Source organism: Tachyglossus aculeatus, chromosome 14 (assembly GCF_015852505.1).
Source record: "Tachyglossus aculeatus isolate mTacAcu1 chromosome 14, mTacAcu1.pri, whole genome shotgun sequence".
NCBI classification, from domain to species: Eukaryota; Metazoa; Chordata; class Mammalia; order Monotremata; family Tachyglossidae; genus Tachyglossus; species Tachyglossus aculeatus.
In genome coordinates this window covers 38,473,417-38,493,891 of record NC_052079.1, presented here as the reverse complement: position 1 = coordinate 38,493,891, position 20,475 = coordinate 38,473,417, and the positions used below count along the sequence as shown (strand labels likewise).

General features: G+C 40.0%; 1 protein-coding gene across 1 annotated transcript in view; it reads left to right on the top strand.

Annotated features, from left to right (window-relative positions):
- The window catches only part of FGD6 (FYVE, RhoGEF and PH domain containing 6), a 94,405-nt gene that overhangs the window by 34,887 nt on the left and 39,043 nt on the right, over positions 1-20,475 (top strand). Inside the window, exons 4-7 of the mRNA XM_038756279.1 lie at positions 5,391-5,458; positions 5,757-5,787; positions 18,496-18,647; positions 20,217-20,373. Of these exons, the coding sequence (XP_038612207.1) occupies positions 5,391-5,458; positions 5,757-5,787; positions 18,496-18,647; positions 20,217-20,373 (408 nt within the window). The remainder of the gene's footprint in view (positions 1-5,390; positions 5,459-5,756; positions 5,788-18,495; positions 18,648-20,216; positions 20,374-20,475) is intronic.

Below are 20,475 nucleotides of genomic sequence, written 5' to 3'. Positions count from 1 at the left end.
CTGAATTTTCTTGTTTTAAAAACAGCTACTAACACTAAACGCTCTTGAAATCAACTGCACGAAGGAGCCTTGCTAATGGATTTGAAAAGCACAGGCTTGCTATGCAGCGGCATTTTTAAAGTAACAGTTTCACAACAGGAAATTAGTTTTTGGCAACTGTCAATTATTTGGAATGGGTAGACATTTCATCTCGAAGATGACAGGCTACACTTGGGACGGGTCCTTGAAGTATGTCAGTTATGCAATTCCAAAGGCAGGAGAATGGGGCTATGGGGCTTGGACGCCCATCCTCTTCAGCTGAACAAAACGTTAACCAACCCACCTCCCTAGTTAACTGGAAGCCTGTCTTGGAGAGAAGCAACTAAGTGGAGAAGAGGTCTGAATTGTAGTACTGTTAGCAGTGGGAAACTCCACTGGTGTTGGCAAGGGTGACTGTTCATTTGGCTCAAACTAATTAAACTGAGTTGCAGGACTTACTAAAAATACATTGAAAATGCTGTTGCCTTTTTTGCACAATGAACTAGTAGGTATTTGACTAGCCTCTAGCTGGAAAATCACTTGAGATGCTTCAAAGCTCCAGATATCGATCCTTGTATCTTGGGTCCTCCAAGACTGGGGGTTGTAGACTATAGATTGTGGGTTAATGTCTTTGGAGCGCCTGTGCTTACACCTCACCAGCCCCAAGATGTTCGATGAAGTGCAGCAAGGTTTTGAAATGAAAAATTTGAGTTAAAAATGCATTATTTTTAAACTTCGATGTTTGTTTTTTGGTGTAATGAAGATGGTAATTTCTATCCTCTCTCACCACCCTTGCCTCTGCTTTTGATTTATGAGGCAGAATTCTTAGTTAACACTCAGTTTTGCCAATTAAGAGCCAAGTTTTGCTTTAATCAATCAATCAATCATATTTATTGAGAGCTTACTGTGTGCAGAGCACTGTACTAAGCGCTTGGGAAGTACAAGTTGGCAACATATAGAGACAGTCCCTACCCAACAGTAGGCTCACAGTCTAAAAGGGGGAGCATGACTCCCCCATTACTGACCATGATGAAATAATTGGAAACCAGATTTTCCGTATTTGGGGATTTTTTGGATTTTTGAATCAGTTTCCATTACCTGTAGGGATCTTTTTACTGCTGCTTGTTGGCTGAGATCTAGATAAAAATATCTGTATAAAGAAACAGACCGAGAAGACTGATACAACAATTTCATTTTACCCACTGTGTCTTGATATGCTTTGCTATTAGGAAACAGTCATCTTAGGGAACTATATATAGTGAGTTTCAGCAAGATTACACATTTACACAATTTCCCCGCTTTCCACTTAAGTTTCTTAAGTCCAGTGGAATGTAGGTTAAGAAGAAGGATATTAATTTCCACCTTCTACCAAGTCAGTGATGTCCGATCACCTAAATCAGAAATGGGTGATGATTTGGGCAGGAAGGCCACGTAATGGGATTTAATAAGTTGTTGAGGGCTGTGCATAAAGTATTTGGTGTTCACAATAAAATTGTGGCATTTATTTTATAATAAATCCAAGATATAACTTCCATTCACATTTACACACATAAGTATGCTACAAAACAGGTATTCACGTGTACAGTGATCAATTTTTCATTCATTCATTCAACTGTATTTATTGAGTGCTTTCTGGGTGCAGAGCACTGTACTAAGTGCTCTTTTTTGTGGACATAGTGGTGGGTTGGGTAGAATCCATTGAGGGGCCACAACTGGCCCTCAGGTTGTATTTTGCTTACCCAAACCTGAATACTTAAATGATAGGTGCTGTACAAATTGGAATAAATTGTTCTCAAACTTCGAAATGTTTCTGATGATCAGGTGGCACATCCTTCCTTTCCTTGGTGAATAAAGGGTATTTCTTGGTAAAATGCACTCTGCTAGGACTCTTCATTGTAAGATGAAATCCACAGAGCTCTATTGGAAGAGCGTCATCCTCGGATCACCCCTCAACATGTAACTGTGCTCAGCTTTGCACATCGTAGGTTTAAGTTGATACCAGGACCAAAGGCTAAGACTCAAAAAACCAAGACCAAAATCAATCAATCAATCAATCAATCAGTCGTATTCATTGAGCGCTTACTGTGTGCAGAGCACTGTACTAAGCGCTTGGGAAGTACAAGTTGGCAACATATAGAGACGGTCCCTACCCAACAGTGGGCTCACAGTCTAAAAAGGGGGAGACAGAGAACAAAACCAAACATACTAACAAAATAAAATAAATAGAATAGATATGTACAAGTAAAATAAATAAATAGAGTAATAAATATGTACAAACATATATACATATATACAAAAGACTACAGTTTTTCAAATCAAAGCAATCTAATGCTAAAAAGGCAACAGAGCTATTGGTATCAAACTGTGACAGGATCCTGGACATATCTGTATTTCCTCAACAGGAAGACCAAATTTCAGACTCTCAAATGTTGTATACAGAATTAGGCACTTACTACTCTTTTAAGGGGTGCGCTTTCAGATGGCTTGATCTTCTTACATTTATTGAGGTCATCTTTGGAACTGTGCCTGACTGTTCTCCAAACGGAGCCTATCCAGTTCAGCTGAGGGAGGATACTTTTAATATTATTGATGCCATTGTTCCCCAAAATGTAGAGGAATGTTCTGTTGTAATAATAATAATAATAATGGCATTTATTAAGCGCTTACTATGTGCAGAGCACTGTTCTAAGCGCTGGGGAATTTACAAGGTGATCAGGTTGTCCCACGTGGGGCTCACAGTCTTCATCCCCATTTTACAGATGAGGGAACTGAGGCCCAGAGAAGTGAAGTGACTTGCCCAAAGTCACACAGCTGACAAGTGGTGGAGCCGGGATTTGAACCCATGACCTCTGACTCCAAAGCCCGGGCTATTTTCCACTGAGCCACGCTGCTTCTCTTTGTACTCTCCAAAGCTCATAGTACGGTGCTCTGCACATATTAAGCACTCAACAGATACCACTGATAATGTTGATACTAAAAATACGATCTGCTTTTTCTCCAACAGAAGTTTTGTACTGAAGTTCCGTACTTTTAACGTAAAATATTATGTTGAAGTTTCTGAAATTGTTTTTTCCATTCTAATGTCATCGGTGTTCTCACCATAGATCATGTTGCCTTGCCTAGCGTAGAAATGAGGATGAGAAACTCCTCTGATGTATTTACTGAGATCATGGCAAATTTTATCAATAAAAATGTGCTCCCTCTCGGTATTTAAAGGGGCCTCACTCTAGAAACAGTCATCTATCTCTCCTTTCTTTCCAAGTGGATGAATTTTGTGACTAGCCATAGCAATAATTGCTATAAAAGAAGTTGATATAGAAAACAATTGCATTTTGTTCTTAAGTCAAATGAGTGACAATAAAAGGAATCTCTAAAGAATATTCTGAGAGTTAGTTGATTTGCTATGTTCTGGCTTTTAAAAATAAATTGTATTTAGTGCATACTAAACAGCATGGCTCAGTGGAAAGAGCACGGGCTTGGGAGTCAGAGGTCATGGGTTCTAATCCCGGCTCTGCCACTTATCGGCTGTGTGACTTTGGGCAAGTCAGTTAACTTCTCTGTGTCTCAGTTACCTCAACTGTGAAATGGGGATTAAGATTGTGAGCCCAACATGGGACAAGCTGGTCACCTTGTATCCCCCCAGCACTTAGAACAGTGCTTTGCACATAAGCACTAAACAAACACCATTATTATTATTATTATTATATTATTATACTAGATCCTTAAGTATTGTCACTTTCCCTAATAAACATTCTGGTATTAGTTGGCTCTCGGAATCACAGTTGCAACTACTCAAGCTGGCTTGAATAATTTTATTTAAAAGGCGATTCGCCTCAACCCTAAAAGGTATTGTACTAACCTCTAACTTGTTTTTATCACAAATGCTAGTATGTATCACTAGCATGACTGATTTACTCTGTGTATACCTCGTCCTAATTTTGCACCTGCTGACAGCCAGTTTTAGAGCAATCTGCAGCAGTCAGTGAAGAAGCATTGATTACCCAAAGACCGGTTTTTCTACTCTGTTATTTTAGTAGTAGGGGTAGTAGTAATAGTAATCATATTTATTGAGCACTTACGCTGTGCAGAACACTGTACTAAGCCCTGCTTCTCTCAGGGAGCTTTTCATAGAAGCAGAGGAGACAGATACTAAAAAATAAGTGACAGATAGAAGAAGCAATCAAGTATGAAGTTATGTACAAACTGTATAAAACAGTGTGTCATGGTGAAAAGAGCATGGCTTGGGAGTCAGAGGACCTGAGTTCTCTTTCCAGCTCTGTCACTTGCCTGCTGTGTGAACTTGGGAAGTCAAACCTTTTTCTGTGCCTCAGTTTCCTCATTTGTAATTTGGGGGTTTAATATCTGGTCTCCCTCTTAGACTGTGAACCTGCTGAGGGATAGGGACTGTGTCCAACTTGATTACCTTGTATCTACCCCAGTGCTTGGCACACAATAAGCGCTTATAAGTACTACCATTATTATTCAGTGCTGTCGGGAGCGAGGATAAGTACCTAAGTGCTTAGGGAGTGAGGATTCAAATTTATGGGCAATTCAGTAGGCTGGAGAGATGATAAATTCATCGGGGAAGACTTCCTGGAAGAGATGAGATTTTAGTCCTCTAGACTGTAAATTCGTTATGGGTAGGAAACGTGTCTGCTGATTCTGTTGTATGCTCCCAGGAGCTTAGTACAGTACTTTGCACATAGTTTTCAATAAACACAATTGATTGTTAGTAGACTTCGAAGATGGGAGAGTGATGGTCTGTCAGATGTGAAAGAGGAGGGAGCTCCAGAGGGGAGAGAGGGCATGAGGAATAATAATAATAATGGCATTTATTAAGCACTTACTATGTGCAAAGCACTGTTCTAAGTACTGGGGAGGTTACAAGGCGATCAGATTGTCCCACAGGGGGCTCACAGTCTTCATCCCCATTGTACAGATGAGGAAACAGGCACAGAGAAGTTGTAACTTGCCCAAAGTCACACAGCTGACAATTGGCAGAGCAGGGATTCGAACCCATGACCTCTGACTCCAAAGCCCGTGCTCTTCCACTGGGCCACGCTGCTTCTCGTGGTTAACAGCAAGCGGCAAGAGCAAGGCACAGTTAATATGTTGTTGTTAGAGGGGGAAAGTATGTGGACTGGGTTGTACAGAGAGAGGAATGAGGTTAGGTAGGAGGGGGAGAAGTATCTGTTTAATGTGGACTTTCTGAATTACTATAATTCATTCTACTGTAGTTAAAATGATTGTATTTTTGACTTCATTCACTCAAGACTCTGGTGTAGCTGGAGTTTGGGACTGACTGGCTCAGAAATAAGCTTAACTGTTGTTTCATGGGTACATGCCTTCCTAAATTGTATTTTCATTTGCAGGGTAAAGGAGCTGGAAAGAAGAGCAAAGCTCACCATATTGCCAAGGAGATTATGAGCTCGGAGAAAGTGTAGGTATTTATGTTGAAATTAATAAGCCTTAATAAGGCTTTGAATCAGTCAGTCAATCAGTCGGTTGTGTTTATTGAGCACTTACTGTGTGCAGAGGACTGTACTGACTGCTTGGGAGAGTAGACTATAACAGCGTTGATAGATGCATTTCCTGCTCACAATGAGCTTATCTCATCTGTGTCATCACTGGGGTAATTTTGGTAACTAATTTTGGTACAGTGCTCTGCACATAGTAAGCGCTCAATAAATACGATTGATGATGATGATAACTACGTATCTCTTTGTGTCATTCTACAGGTTCGTGGATGTGTTGAAACTCCTACATATTGTAAGTATCCCCCCCGAATTTGCTTCAGTTCTTAAAGCCCGATGTTCTTCTTCCTTACCCCTATTGCGATATCTGTGTAACATAATGAACCTGCTACTTGTTAGGGTGTATTTATTTTCTGATACATAATATGTAATCGTCTTAAAAAATTTAACTCTAGCGTCAGCATTCCAAAGTCTTGTTGCTTTTCATAGGCAGAACAAAAAATGCTTGAGTGATTAATTTTTTTTGCACAATGCACATATGATTAATTATGAATTTTTCACAAACACTGAAAAAAGGAAGTCCTCTGGTAATTTTTACCTGCCTAATCAACAAAGAATATTGAAAAATTGATCTGTTTTCAAAGTTTCTACGAAAAAGATGTTCTCTTATTGTTGTGGTGACCAGTATGAATATACGTGTTGGAAGATACTTCTGGAAAAAATGTGCTGCTGTCTAAATATTTTCCCATGATCCATGAAGGCATTCTCACCTTTATCCTATTCTGCAAGTTCTTACAAGTATTTACATAGTTCTTGTAATTAGAGTGTGCTATTGTCTGTTAATTGGCAAGGTGTAGTTGTTTTGTAGTATCTTGATGCTTGCAATTTGTAATCTGGCAATGGATGTGATTTAAATTAAGTGTTGATATGAGAGGAGGACTGGAGAATTAAATGAGATTTCTATGACTGCCCTGAGGTTCTGGTGCTTCGCTTCAATAATTCTGAATGGATATTTAAGTCAAGTTGCACATTTTAAAATAATATCATTTAGTAAACCAACAAAATATACCTGTAAATCTTCTGAACTCCTTTGTGAGGTTTCTTATAACCTTCCTCATTTTTTGAATAGGAGGATGATTCATATTTACCTTATGAGTTTCTTGTTTTATTTTCCCCAATTGAGAATGAGGCACACATTCCGTGTCTGAGAAGTCTCCAGGACAGGGAAAAGAAATGATAAAAGTCCTGTTGGAATATGAGAAATTATAATTCTTTTCAGTTGGAAAAAGTACCAGAATCTCCCACATACAACCCTTGGAGTTAACATGGTGGTATTAGAGTCGAGTGAGGCATTTTCCCTGAGAGCTCTAAATTGGGATTGCTTTAGTTATATATAGCTCCAGATTAGGTCCAAAATTATCCCATCCTGTATTTAAGGATGCTAAGGGAAGGCATAAAATTAGGAAAGTTATTTTTATTAAAGGCAGTATACTATTTTGAATGTGACCTTCTTAATTTTCCAGTAAATAATAATAATTGTGGTATCATAGTGCTTACTGAATGCCACAGTCCCTGTCCCACATGGGGCTCACAGTCTCAATCCCCATTTTACAGGTGAGGTAACTGAGGCCCAGAGAAGTGAAGTGACTTGCCCTAGGTCACCCAGCAGAGAAGTGGCAGAGTTGGGATTAGAACCCAGGTCCTCCTGACTCCAAGGCCTGTGCTCTATCTACTAGCCCACGCTGCTCTTTCACACTCAGATGCCAAGTCCCAGGCGAGGGCAGGGTGATCATCATCATCATCAATCGTATTTATTGAGGGCTTACTATGTGCAGAGCACTGTACTAAGCGCTTGGGAAGTACAAATTGGCAATATATAGAGACAGTCCCTACCCAACAGTGGGCTCACAGTCTAAAAGGTGATGTTGGTTGTTGTCTCCAAACACTCAGAATCGGAACTATGTAGGTAAATTGACTAGCTTCAGTGTTTCGGGTAGTGAGGGCAGTATGAGGGCAGCCATGGTTGCCCCTTGGGGTGACCGGGGCAGACTTTCAGACTGGCCTCAGGGCTTGGGTTCTTAATTTAGCTTCAGCTGAGGGAGAACTATTGAACCAGGGCATTTTACCATCTGTTGGGGCCATCTCTGTGATTTTCTGGCTCGGGGTGGAAGACTCTTTCCAGTCCCTCAGAAGCTCTTCCCCAGGTTCAGTCTCTCATTCATAATGAAGAGTCGGTCCCTGTGTTCGCCCCCTTATGCTCCAGAACTTAATGCCGTTTACCGTTGTGGGCAGGGAATGTGTCTACCAACTCTGTTCTGTTGTACTCTCCTAAGCGCTTAATACAATGCTCTGCACACAGTAAGCCTTCAATAAATATGATTGATTGATTGTTGAATCCAAAGAGGAAGGAAATTTTAAAGATGTGTCTTTCATGCAACTGAACTTTGGTGACCTAAGGATGAGAATGCTCAACTTGAAGAGTGCAAAGAAGGAAAATGTTTCTTCATGCAGCCTTCTTTGGGACCATGTGATCAAATGTCGTGGGTCATTATTTTGTTCGTGAAAGAACTTTAATTTTTCTCGTTATTTGTCCTACTCCTTTGTGGCAAAAGCTTTGCTTTGTCCTGTGTTAATCCAGGAATTGAGAATCCAGTGCTTAGAACAGTGCTTTGCACATAGTAAGCGCCTAACAAATTCCAAAATTAATTAATTCTGTATATTTTTTTAAAAAATGACATCAAGCAACCTTTAACTTTCATGTAGTTTACAAATACATACATGATGAGGCATTACAAAATGAATAATATTGAATTCTAAGACAAACTGGATATTTTACAATACTGATGCATTACTTTTTTATGGTGTTTTTTAAGTGCTTACTGTGCCAGGCACTGTTCTGAGTGCCAGGGTAGATACAAGGTAATCGGATCGGACACAGTCCCTATCTCACATGGGGCTCACAGTCTTAATCCCCATTTTACAAGTGGGTAACGGAGGCACGGAGAAGTGATTTGACTTGCCCAAGGTCACACTTTTAATTATAAAACTGCTTTGTATGTCATCCATTTACTATTTCGAGAGCCTAGATTTGTCAATTTAGTCATACAAAGTTTCTTTCTTATGACATTTTTCAAGAGTACAAAGTTAGATTATTCCCGTCTGTCACTAAATAGTTAACTAAAAATTTGACTGTTGTATCATAAAATGCTACAAAGTCTAAGCTTTAGGTTTTATGAACCCTAGGCTAGGGTTCTTCATTGTATCTTAATTCCCTTAGGTTTTCTCTTCTTTTCCATTCATCCAGTGCCCCTTAGAATATCCTCTCTCCGAGGTCAATAAACTCTTAAAGTAAGAGTTTATCTTTCAAATTTTAAATAGCTTCATTCAGCCTCAATTTTCATGGATCCCAGACACAAAGCTGTTTCACCCCCATGGGCAACATACTCTCGTTGAATGAATCTCATTGTTCCTAGTGGATTCATTTTATATTATAAAATTAAGTTGTGTGTGTGTGTGTGCGCGCGTGTTCTTTGGTTATTCTGCTGTATACTCATCTTGTGAGCTTGTGCTTATAATTCATTAGGCTTCCAAAGGTCATGTTAAAAGACTTTCCGATGATCACACATTCCTAAGTAATGATGCTTAATGAATCGTCATGAATGATACCTGAAAGCTCTTCCTTTTACGTGATGGATAGCCTTTTGTGGTGATATACTAACTCCTTCAATCATCCTGCTACTGCTTTATCTTGACACTTGACACCTGGTTACCAGGAGAAGAGAAAAGCAGTAGAAGAGTGACTGAAAGAAGCTCAGTATATCACCATAGGAGACAATCTTTCATACAGTCTTTCATAAAAGGACAGTCTTTCTCGTGACATTTGACTTCCAATTACAAGGAGAAAAGACAGTCCTTACACAGCCTACCTATTATGGCTAATGTATTCTCGTATTCTTGTATCCCACAAAAAGGGAATGGCCAATCAGCATTATGATTGGGAATTTCTGCTTTTAGGGCAAACCATTTATTAGTCATGTTTTATTGGTGCATCAGGAAGGAAGTGACATACTTATGAGACCAGAGCCTTGCCCCACTGTGTCTCCCTCTGCCTAGCCCCTCCTCCCTTTAGCTGCTCTCCACTGATAACCAAATAGAGAGCGAGGAAGGATTTTGCTAATGGCAAGGTCATCTTTGCCACTTAATTGGCAATACCTGGTCTCCGTCATACTTAGATTGTGAGATCCATGTGGGATAGGGCCTGTGTCTGACCTGATTATCTTATACCTACCCAAGGGTCAGTATAGTGCTAGGCCTGTAGGAAATGCTTAACAAGTACCATTAAAAAAATGATCCCAAATGATCAGTAATGCAAGCTAGCAAAAATTCTTGTCTTCATGTATCTCAATGAAATAAGTCTCAAGACCAACTGCTCCTGTGGTCAAAACACCTTCCTCTTAAAATGGAAAAGGTTATGGATGGTGATCAAACTTATCTCAAGCCTAGAAGTGAACGAATGAAACAATGCTTGCTTTAAATATAAATTTTCAACTGCCACTTTTAAGCCGTAGCTGGAAAATGAGTAAAAGCCATGTACTGACATTTTTCAAAAACAGTCATTCATTCATTATGTGGCTGAGCTCTCTTGTGGATGCAGATAATAAATCAGATCCAGTCCCTGCCCTAAATGGAGCTTATAAAACTAAGAGTTAAGGTGAGCAGTTTCCTTACCTCATTTTACAGGTGAGAAAACTTGGGCACAGAAGGGTTGAGTTGACAAAGGTCACTCGTTATGCTAGTGGAAAAACTGGGAATAATACTTGGGTCTTCTGATTTCCAGTCTCATTCTCTTTCCACTAGCCCTTACTACCATGCCCAATATCTTTTTATTTCTGTTTTGACTGCCATTTTAACTCACAAGTGGGAGATCACAGACTCAAATCCCATCAAAAATACATTCAAGGCACCAGTCTAACCAAGCATCGTATGATTTGCCGGGACAGGTAGATAAGGGGAATTCTAAATCATCTGTTGGCATACCCTGAAACCTTTAGAGACAGGTTTCTTTGTGCTAGTGAATCTGTTTTGGTTGCATTCGGCCTCTCTGAGATTGAATTTTCTTCTATGGATAAATAGGTTCCTTTCATGATGAGTGGCATATGGACTACAAAAATTGGCAGGCATTGTGCTGAATGGGGAGAGTAGGTGATTTAGCTGCTGAGGTCTGCTACCCAATGTCACAGCTGAGGAAATATCTTCTAATCGGAAAGAAATGTTACCTTGCTGCCAGATGGGAAAGTGCATTCATCACTCACACTGTGTCGGAAGAAAGGGCAGTGCTCTTGGCGCTATAGATCAAGTAGGTTTGGAATTCAAATTCTAGACATTCCGGTACTGGGAGCAAAGAGCTCAAGCGAAAACCAAAAGCAGGAAAGATTCATGACCTGAACAAGTTTAGGGGATTAAGAAGGAAGTTACCTAAAAATATTTTCTAATTAAAAGAAATGTTTTCAGGCAGGGATGGATTGTCGATAACGCAGGAATGTACAATCTGGATTTTTTGAATAATCTTTGGCTCTCTGAAGTAGTTGAACCTGATGTTGATTAGAAATTTTCTGCTTTGATCATAGGTACGTTTAACAGTCATCTATATCAAGCCGGAACTCCTAAGACACTCCATCAACTCTTTCTTACTAACTCTCTTCTGCCAGCACACCTCAGTGTGCACTTTTAACCTCGTTATACATAACTTGCTCCTGACTCTTCTGCTTCCAACTTTTGCTCACACCCTTCTTTCCTGGAGCTCCCTTCTCACAGATTCACCAGATCACAGCTTTACCCACCTTCAGACCCCTCCTGAATACCCTACCACCTCCTCCAGAAGCTTTCCCTAACTAATTTTCGCTCCTCAGATCATTTGGTCCCAGTGACCATCTCAGCACTTAGGCACTAACAGCAACCCGTAGTACTGTGTACATATTGATATACACACAACTATGTAAGCACTATCTAGCCTTCCATTCTCTTTTTCCTCCCATCCCTAAACTCTATTGTGTACTTTCCCCGATAGAATTCCTAGAGGGCAGGAATTGTGTCATCCTTCTTTTGTACTCTACCAAGCAATCCAGTACAGTGCATTCCAATCGATCAACCAATGATATTTATTGAGTGTTTACTGTGGGCAGAGCCCTGTACTAAGCATTTGGGAGAATGCAGTACAATAGTCAGGGGACATGTTCCCTATCAATCAATCATATTTATTGAGTCCCTACCCACAAGGAGCTTACAGTCTAGAGGTGTTTTCAGTCTAGAGGCCAACTTAATAGAGGGTATTGACTTACTAGATAGTCCTCAGAACCACAGTGATTTTGAACAGGTTACACATACTGAATCCAAAATGTAAATGAAGCCTAGATAGTGTAACATGAATGCATAATTTTCCATCCCTTTCTAAATAGAGTAGAGGAAGGCTCCATTCGTTGTGAGTAACAGTATTGCAGGCTATGTTTTTAAATGTGGGAAAGTATTTGTAAGTAGCAATGAAGGAATTCCTGATGGGTTTGGCTACCCTGTTGAAAGGCTGAGTAATTTGGGTTTAGAAACACATTTTTGAATAATTGTTCTTTCAAAATTAGAAAACCTACCTCGTGTCCCAAAATGTCACCTTCAGGCTTCATGTTTACACTTGCAGACCAGCTTTTATAAGAATACATCAATAAATTGGCTTATGCATAACACTGTACTTTCTGATATGGGAAAACTCAAGTGTGTATCATGCTGATAGTAGGACAAACTGTACCTTTCCCCTCTTAACCATTGATGTCTGAGCAGTGTTCACCCTGAATATCTAGGAGCCCGAAAAGGTGTACTACTTTTTCTTTTCTGTGCAAGTGTGCAAAAGATCCTTTCTTAATCTAGACTGTGAGCCTGCTGTTGGGTAGGGACCATCTTTATATGTTGCCAACTTGTACTTCCCAATTGCTTAATACAGTGCTCTGCACACAGTAAGCGCTCAATAAGTATGATTGAATGAATGAATCGTACTCATAGTCATGGATACAGTCTTGCCATCTGGAGCATTGACTTCAAATCAAAGGACAGTGGTACTTCTACTTCTAATATTGGTCTTTATGTAATTTGGGTTAGTTTGAAAGCCACTTTGTCATTCATTCCTAAATGAGAATAATACTGGCAATTTGATATCCCACAGTAAGTCAAAGTCCAGGAAGAAAAGCTACCTCCCTGTTAATTGCCCTGTCAGATCTGGATCAACCTAATGATTATTTGATACTTCTATATTAATCAGTGTTTTAATCCTCCTCTGAAGAGTTCTGATTTTGGGGTGTTCTTCTCTAAATGACTACACATTGTTTTTCTTTTTCCTGAATTTTTAATTTTGTTACTACGAGTTCTCTAATATGCCTTTCTCAGTGAGAAATGTCAATCCCTACAGAATAATAATCATATCAATAACTGTTAAGCTCTTCAAGCCAAGCCCTGGGCTAAACCCTGGGGCAGTTACCAGATAATCAGATCCGACACGATCCCTGCCCCACACAGGGGTTGGTGTCTAGGGGGAAGGGATAACAGGTGTCTGTTCCTCATTTTATAGATGAGGAAATTGAGGAACAGAGAAATGAATTCCTCAAGGTTACTCAGCAGGAAAGTGTCAGAGACAAGATTAGAATCCAGTTCTGAAAGATTAATCCAGTGTTTTTTCCTTCATCTCATCATTCTGCTGGAGAAATAGAACAGTTCACTAATGACTCTCCAAGAGGAAATCTGGCAGAAAAAATAATGATCAGGTTTCTGTGCACTGCTTTTGAAGTAAAGCTTTAGATGCTGTCCATAAATCCCGAACTCGGAGGGCTATTCACAGTGTCTAGCCAGAAACATTTACAAAACTCAAAAGACTTTTTTCAAGAAGTTTTGACCTGCCATGTAGCGTTCATTCTACTTTGTCGGCGCAGCAGAAGCAGCTTGGCTTAGTGGAAAGAGCCCGGGCTTGGGAGTCAGAGGTTGTGGGTTCTAATCCCGGCTCCGCCACTTGTCAGCTGGGTGACTTTGGGCAAGTCGCTTCACTTCTCTGTGCCTGTTACCTCATCTGTAAAATGGGGAATAAGACTGTGAGTCCCTCATGGGACAACCCGATTACCTTGTATCTACCCTAGCACTTAGAACAGTGCGTGACACATAGTAAGTGCTTAACAAATACCATCATTATTATTATTATTATTGTCTAAAGCATTGCCCATCACTTCTTATAAGGAAGGCTACATATGGGTCTTGGCTGGCTTTATAGAATATATTGCCAAAATCCAAGAAAAGCAAGCAACCTGGAAGCTGGTAAACACCTCCAGTTCTTCAAGTAATGAAATTTTGTAAGCTGTAAGTTGGAAATGTAACCAAGAGTGTTTATGTTTGGGAAATGGGTCTCAAGGCAGTACCTTGTGAGACCCCCCCAAGAATATAAGCAGCAGATGAGTGATTATTTTGCAGTGGTCATTTTTATTTGACTTTATTTGACTCTGATCCTGTAATGCCAACCTACTCATTGTACTTTGATCTCATCTATCTCGCCACTGACCCTGCGCCCATGTCCTGCCTCTGGCCTGGAGCTCCTTCCCTCTTCATATCTGACAGTCACTCCCCGCACCATCAAATCTTATTAAATACCCTTCAAAAGGTGAGATAGACGAGATCAGGTTACAGTGAGAACATTGGCATGAGAGGAGCAAAGTGTGTAATAATAATAATAATGATGGCATTTATTAAGCGCTTACTATGTGCAGAGCACTGTTCTAAGGCTGGGGAGGTTACAAGATGATCAGGTTGTCCCATGTGGGACTCACAGTCTTAATCCCCATTTTACAGCTGGAGTAACTGAGGCCCAGAGAAGTGAAGTGACTTGCCCAAAGTCACACAGCTGACAATTGGCGGAGCCGGGATTTGAACCCATGACCTCTGACTCCAAAGCCCGGGCTCTATGCACCTAGCCACGCTGCTTCGCTGTAGGCTGGGTTGTAGTAGGCGAGCAGTAAAGTGATGTAGTAGAGGACAAGTGCTCTATTAATACGATTGACTGATTACAGAGGTAAAATAATTCCTTAGCTTTACAATATCCATGTGAAGATTTCTTGGCATGCCATACTTTGATACTTTGTATTTATGTGTAATGGAAGAAGCTTAAATTTCACTAAATCAGTGACACCTTTTCTCTACTCTGTCCTCGAAACCCTTGATCAGACACTACCTTTGGTCATTTTCACATTTTGTGAGAGCATTAATGCTAGTCGCAAGAGAATGGAAAAAATGAATTTGAATTGGACTGAGTAAGATTCTTCAAAATAAGGCATTTAATCAGCTAGAAAATAGTTGCTTTGAATCATCTGCAAGGGGAATAAATTGCGTTGACTTAATGAGGCCTTACCCTTTTGCATACACAAGAAATCTGTGAAGCTGGTCCGCTATCTGGACTGAAGTGCCTTTTTCTAGTATCCTAATTAATAACTTACAAGTCGTTTTGATATGGATCACTAGCTATCGCTGGTTGCTAAAAATTTAGAAGTGCCTACTTGGTAGAAAAAGACATTTTATTATAGTAACATCCTTATGTCACCATTTTAATATTAGAATTATGGGAGAGCAAGTCTTTTTGTGAATCTGAAACTCCAGAATGACACAAAAGTATTTTAAGTGCATAATATAGCTACTTGACTGAATAGCAAAGGAAATATATGCCAATAAGAAAGATTGTGAATTTCATTTTATTTGCACATCTGTGAATATTTAATTTTCACATCCAAGTCAGCAAAAAGTCACCCGGTGTTAGTGAAGACATTTCATTAATCTAATGCTGGCGTGGCATATTCATTCATTCATTCATTCATTCAATCGTATTTATTGAGCGCTTACTGTGTGCACAGCACTGTACTAAGCGCTTGGGAAGTACAAGTTGGCAGCATATAGAGACGGTCCCTACCCAACAGTGGGCTCACAGTTTAGAAGGGGGAGACAGGGAATAAAACAAAACATATTAACAAAATAAAATAAGTAGAATAAATATGCAAAAATAAAATAGAGTAATGAATTCGTACAAACATATATACATATATACAGGTGCTGTGAACCTGGGAGTCAGAAAGTCGTGGGTTCTGATGCCAGCCCTACCACTTGTCTGCTGGGTGACCTTGGGCAAGTCACTTCACTTCTCTGGGCCTCAGTTACCTCATCTGTAAAATGGGGACTGAGACTGTGAGCCCCATGTGGGACAAGGACTGTGTCCAACCCAGTTTTCTTCCCGGACTAAGCCCCTCTTATCCTCTGACCCCTTTACCCTCCCCATCACCCCCACTCGCTTCCTCTGCTCTACCCACCCCCCAACACTTCTATATATAATATATAGAATATATATAGAAATATATATATATTTCTATATATATATAGAAATATATAATTCTATATATTTCATTAATTATGTGTATATATCTATAATTCTATTTATTTAAATTGTTGCTATTGATGTCTGTTTACTTATTTTGATGTCTGTCTCCCTGCTTCTAGACTGTGAGCTCGTTGTGGGCAGGGATTGTCTCTATTTGTTGCTGAATTGTACTTTCCAAGCGCTTAGTACAGTAAATGCTCAGTAAAAACGATTGAATGAATGAATAAATGCCAAATAAAGAAGCAGTATTACCTAGTAGAAAGATCACAGACCTAGGATTCGGAGGACCTGGGTTCTAATCCCAGCTCTGCCACTTGTCTGCGGTGTGACCTTATCGTCTCTGTGCCTCAGTTTCTTAAACTGTGAGATGGGAATTCAATACCCGATGGCCCGCCTACTTAGACTAGTGAGCCCCATGTTGGACTCTGTCTGATCTGATTAACTTGTATCTATCCTGGCACCTAGAACAGTTCTTGACACGTAGTGAATGCTTAACAAATACCATAATCATCCTAGAGAAGAAGCAGCTGTTGAAATGGGTTTGTCATCTCCCTACACAAGTCCAAATTCTCCAAAGATTGAGGAGGCAGGGGTGAAAGGTGGGAGGTGTTTGAGCCAAAATACGCTCATTCAAAAACCATAGCATTATTGGTAAGGAAAGAGTGCTTTAAGAAATACACCAAGTTCTCCTGAAGTGCAGAGGTCACAATCTCAAGAAAGCTCTGTATTTAGACTGTGAGCCCACTGTTGGGTAGGGACTGTCTCTATGTGTTGCCAATTTGTACTTCCCAAGCGCTTAGTACAGTGCTCTGCACATAGTAAGCGCTCAATAAATACGATTGATTGATTAAGGCAAACTCATGCTGATGTATTCACAATGTCCACTGCAAGGTATATGTACATAAGCCATTTCTTCTGACACCATGCATGACATCCTGTATTCAGACAGGGTTGCCCTGTCAGATGTGTTCCCCACTCCTTTAACAATCTTCTAGCCAAAACATTTAATGACAGTAGATATTCTGGCAGAACTAGGTACACCAGCCTTAGAATTCTATAGCACAGTATCATGAAAAAGCGCATTATATGAACAGCACGTTAGCCAAAGATCTCAATACTCTGGATGGTGGAATACCCTTCCCAAAATGGGACTTGAGACAAGTTTTACAAGCGTATGCTCAAAAGAGACAAAAGTACATGTGATAGAGATTGATCCAAACTGTTTTGTTCCTTTTCCAACTGAAAGAAGCCCAATTTAGGCCAGGATTGGACATACTTAGTGTTAAGTATAATCAATCAATCATTGGTAACTATTGTGTGGAAAGAGCACTGGCTTTTGGGAGTCAGGACCTGGGTTCTAATCCCGGCTCCACCACTTGTCTGTTGTGTGGCCTTTGGCAAATCACTTAACTTCTCTTTGCCTCCCCGTGTTCATCTGTAAAATGGGAATGAAGACTGTGAGCCCCATGTCGGACAGGGACTATGTCCAACCTGATTATCTTTACCTACCCCAGATCTTAGTTCAGTACCTGTCACGTAGTAAGCACTTAACAAATGCCACAATTATTATTATTTTTATGCATTTACTTTGTACAGAACACTGTACGAAGCTCTTTAGGAGAGTGTATTATACGGTTGGTCGACATATTCCTCTCCTCCAGTCTATTTGGAAGATCCCGCTGTAGAATCCCACAGGATCTTCATTTAAGTGAGAAGCATGATCTAGTATGAAAAAAGTTTGGTCTGGAAATCTGAATTCTAGATCCCGTTCACTCATTTGCCTATGGTGTGACTTCCTTGTGCTTCAGTTTCCTCAGCTGTAAAATAAAGATACTACTTGCCTCTCTCTTTGCCCTCACACTGTTAGAGTGTGGGTAAAATCAGATAACTAATCTGAAAGTGTTTTATAAATTTAAGGTATAGCTCACTTAAAAAATACTAGGGCATTTTTGAGTACTATAAGACATAAAGCAGAAAGCCTTTATCTGGCAAGGAGACAAATTATCTTAGTATTTTTTAAAAGTACACACAGAACTCCTACAATTAACCTGATGGGAAGGTATCCCCAAATATGAATAAGATGGTTAAAAATGTATATATGAAATTGAATTATGACCAAACTAGGAACTTTAATTTGGTTCAGCTGATTTACAGTCAGTTTTCAAAATGGGAAAGAAGCAGGTTTGAGCCTGGTAAAAGTCTTAAGACTTTTCAAATGTTAAGGTACTTTCCATTCGCTTCATTTATACAGTGGCATTAGGGTTATTTTCATCTCTCTCGGTTAGGTTCGCTGTAGTTATACATTGCATACAGGATTTAAGGAAATGTATAGGGTTTTGGTATTACCCCAGAAGACTTTAGGAATAGCACATCTTGGTTTTAAAGTTTTGTGCTGCCTTCTGTTCTGAAGAATGAAGCTGGTAATGGAGGAAATGTACGATTGTACAAGTGTACAATTTCAGTTCTGCAAGTCTCCATGGGAAAGACAGCTTTGCATTGTTGTAGGGGAAAAAAATGTTTCAATCGAGTGTATGTTGTTTATTTCCCCTTGTTCTATGACAGGATTTCCGGGATGCAGTGGCCCATGCTTCCAGGCAGCTTGGCAAGCCAGTGATTGAAGACAGATTCCTGAATCAGATCCTGTATTACTTGCCCCAACTTTATGAACTCAATAGGGATCTTCTCAGAGAATTGGAGGAGAGGATGTTGAACTGGTAAAGATGAACAAAATTCACAAAAATCAATTCACAGATTCTAATTCAAATCCCAGAGTGGGATTTAAAGCACGTGGAATGAAGCCACTGGGCACTCTCTATGTGTTTTCATCTCTAAACTATCTAAGACGGTTGTCTTAAAAAGTTGGGATCTCTTATATACACCCTCAGCTAATTTTAGATGCACAAACACTGGGCTCCGAACTATCCAATCACAACTCAGAAAAGTGTTGGAAATCATTGTCAGCTGTCCCTTCAAATCATTGGATCAGTATGTGGCCGCCGAAAGAAGGCCAGTGAAATAATGGACATCTTCAGGAGCAACATAAATAACCAAACAACAAATGGGTATTGCACAGTTGAACACACAGATACCGTGTGCAGTCCTGGTCACCACATTTTAGAAAGGACAAAATGGAGCTGAAGAAGGTATGGGGAAGGGCAACCAAGATCATTACGGAGATAAAAAGACCTTCCTGTACCAGGTTGAACTAAAAGGATTAAGATTTTGTGGCTGGAAAGACAAAGGCTGAGATAAGACATAATTGAAGTTAACCAAATCATGAAGGGTTTTGGCTGGGCAAACACAGAATTATTGCTTCCCAAATACCACGGTATCAGAATAAGTGGGAGCTCACTGAAATGGAGAGGACCTGTGTAATAATCAATCCATCAGTGATATTTATTGAGCACTTATGGTTAATAATAATAATTATGGTATTTGTGATGGTATTTGCCAAGCACTGTACTAAGTGCTTGGGAGAGTGCAGTGCAACAATTGGTAGGCACAATCCCTACACACAGGAGTTTACAGTCTGTTTTGCTTTGTTTTAATGGTGTTTGTTAAGCGCTTACAATGTGCCAGGCAAAAACAAGCTGGGGTAGATACAAGCTAATCAGGTTGGACACAGTATATGTCCCATATGGGGCTCACAATCTGCATCCCCATTTTACAGATGAGGTAACTGAGGTACTGAGAAGTTAAGTGACTTGCCCAGGGTCACACAGCAGATAAGTGGCAGAGTGAGATTAGAACCAAGGTCCTGCAGACTCCCAGGCTTGTGCTCTATCTAGTAGGCTATGTAGATTGAAAATAATCTAATAAAATGAAAGTCCTGAAAGAAACAGTAATTAAGGGAGGCAGGATATTACTAGAGGGTTTGGTAGAAAATCATGTAGCGATGTTGAAAGAAATATGTGTGTACCCACAGTGTCAGCCTCAGTAAGACCGCAGCGCGAATTATCCGTAATGTGGGTTTTTGCTAGAATGCACCTTTCTCGGTCAGTAAATCAGCGGTATTTATTGAGGGCTTACTGTGTGCAGGGCACTCTACTAACTACTTGGGAGAATATAATAACATGCATGATCCCTGACCTCAAAGAGCTTATATTCCAGTGGAGAAGACAGGAGACAGACGTGAAAATAAATGAAGATAGGGGAAGCAGAGAGTATATATGTACAGAAGTGTGGTGGGAGTGGGGTGACTATCAAAGTGCTTAAAGGGCAGGGACCCAAGTGCATATTAATAATCACCCATGTGTTTATCTGTATCTTTTCTCTGCATGTAGGGTGGAACAACAGAGAATTGCTGACATATTTGTGAAGAAGGGACCATACCTAAAAATGTATTCCACCTACATCAAAGAATTTGAGAAGAATGTGGCTCTGCTGGATGAACAGTGCAAAAAAAACCCTGGTTTTGCTGCTGTGGTTAAAGATTTTGAGGTAATCCCTCTATCCCTCTCCTCCTTCTCCCTGCCCCCACCCACACACATTTTCTCTTCTTTCTGTGTCCCATGGGAAGTATGGGGAAAAAAAATTGAGTGA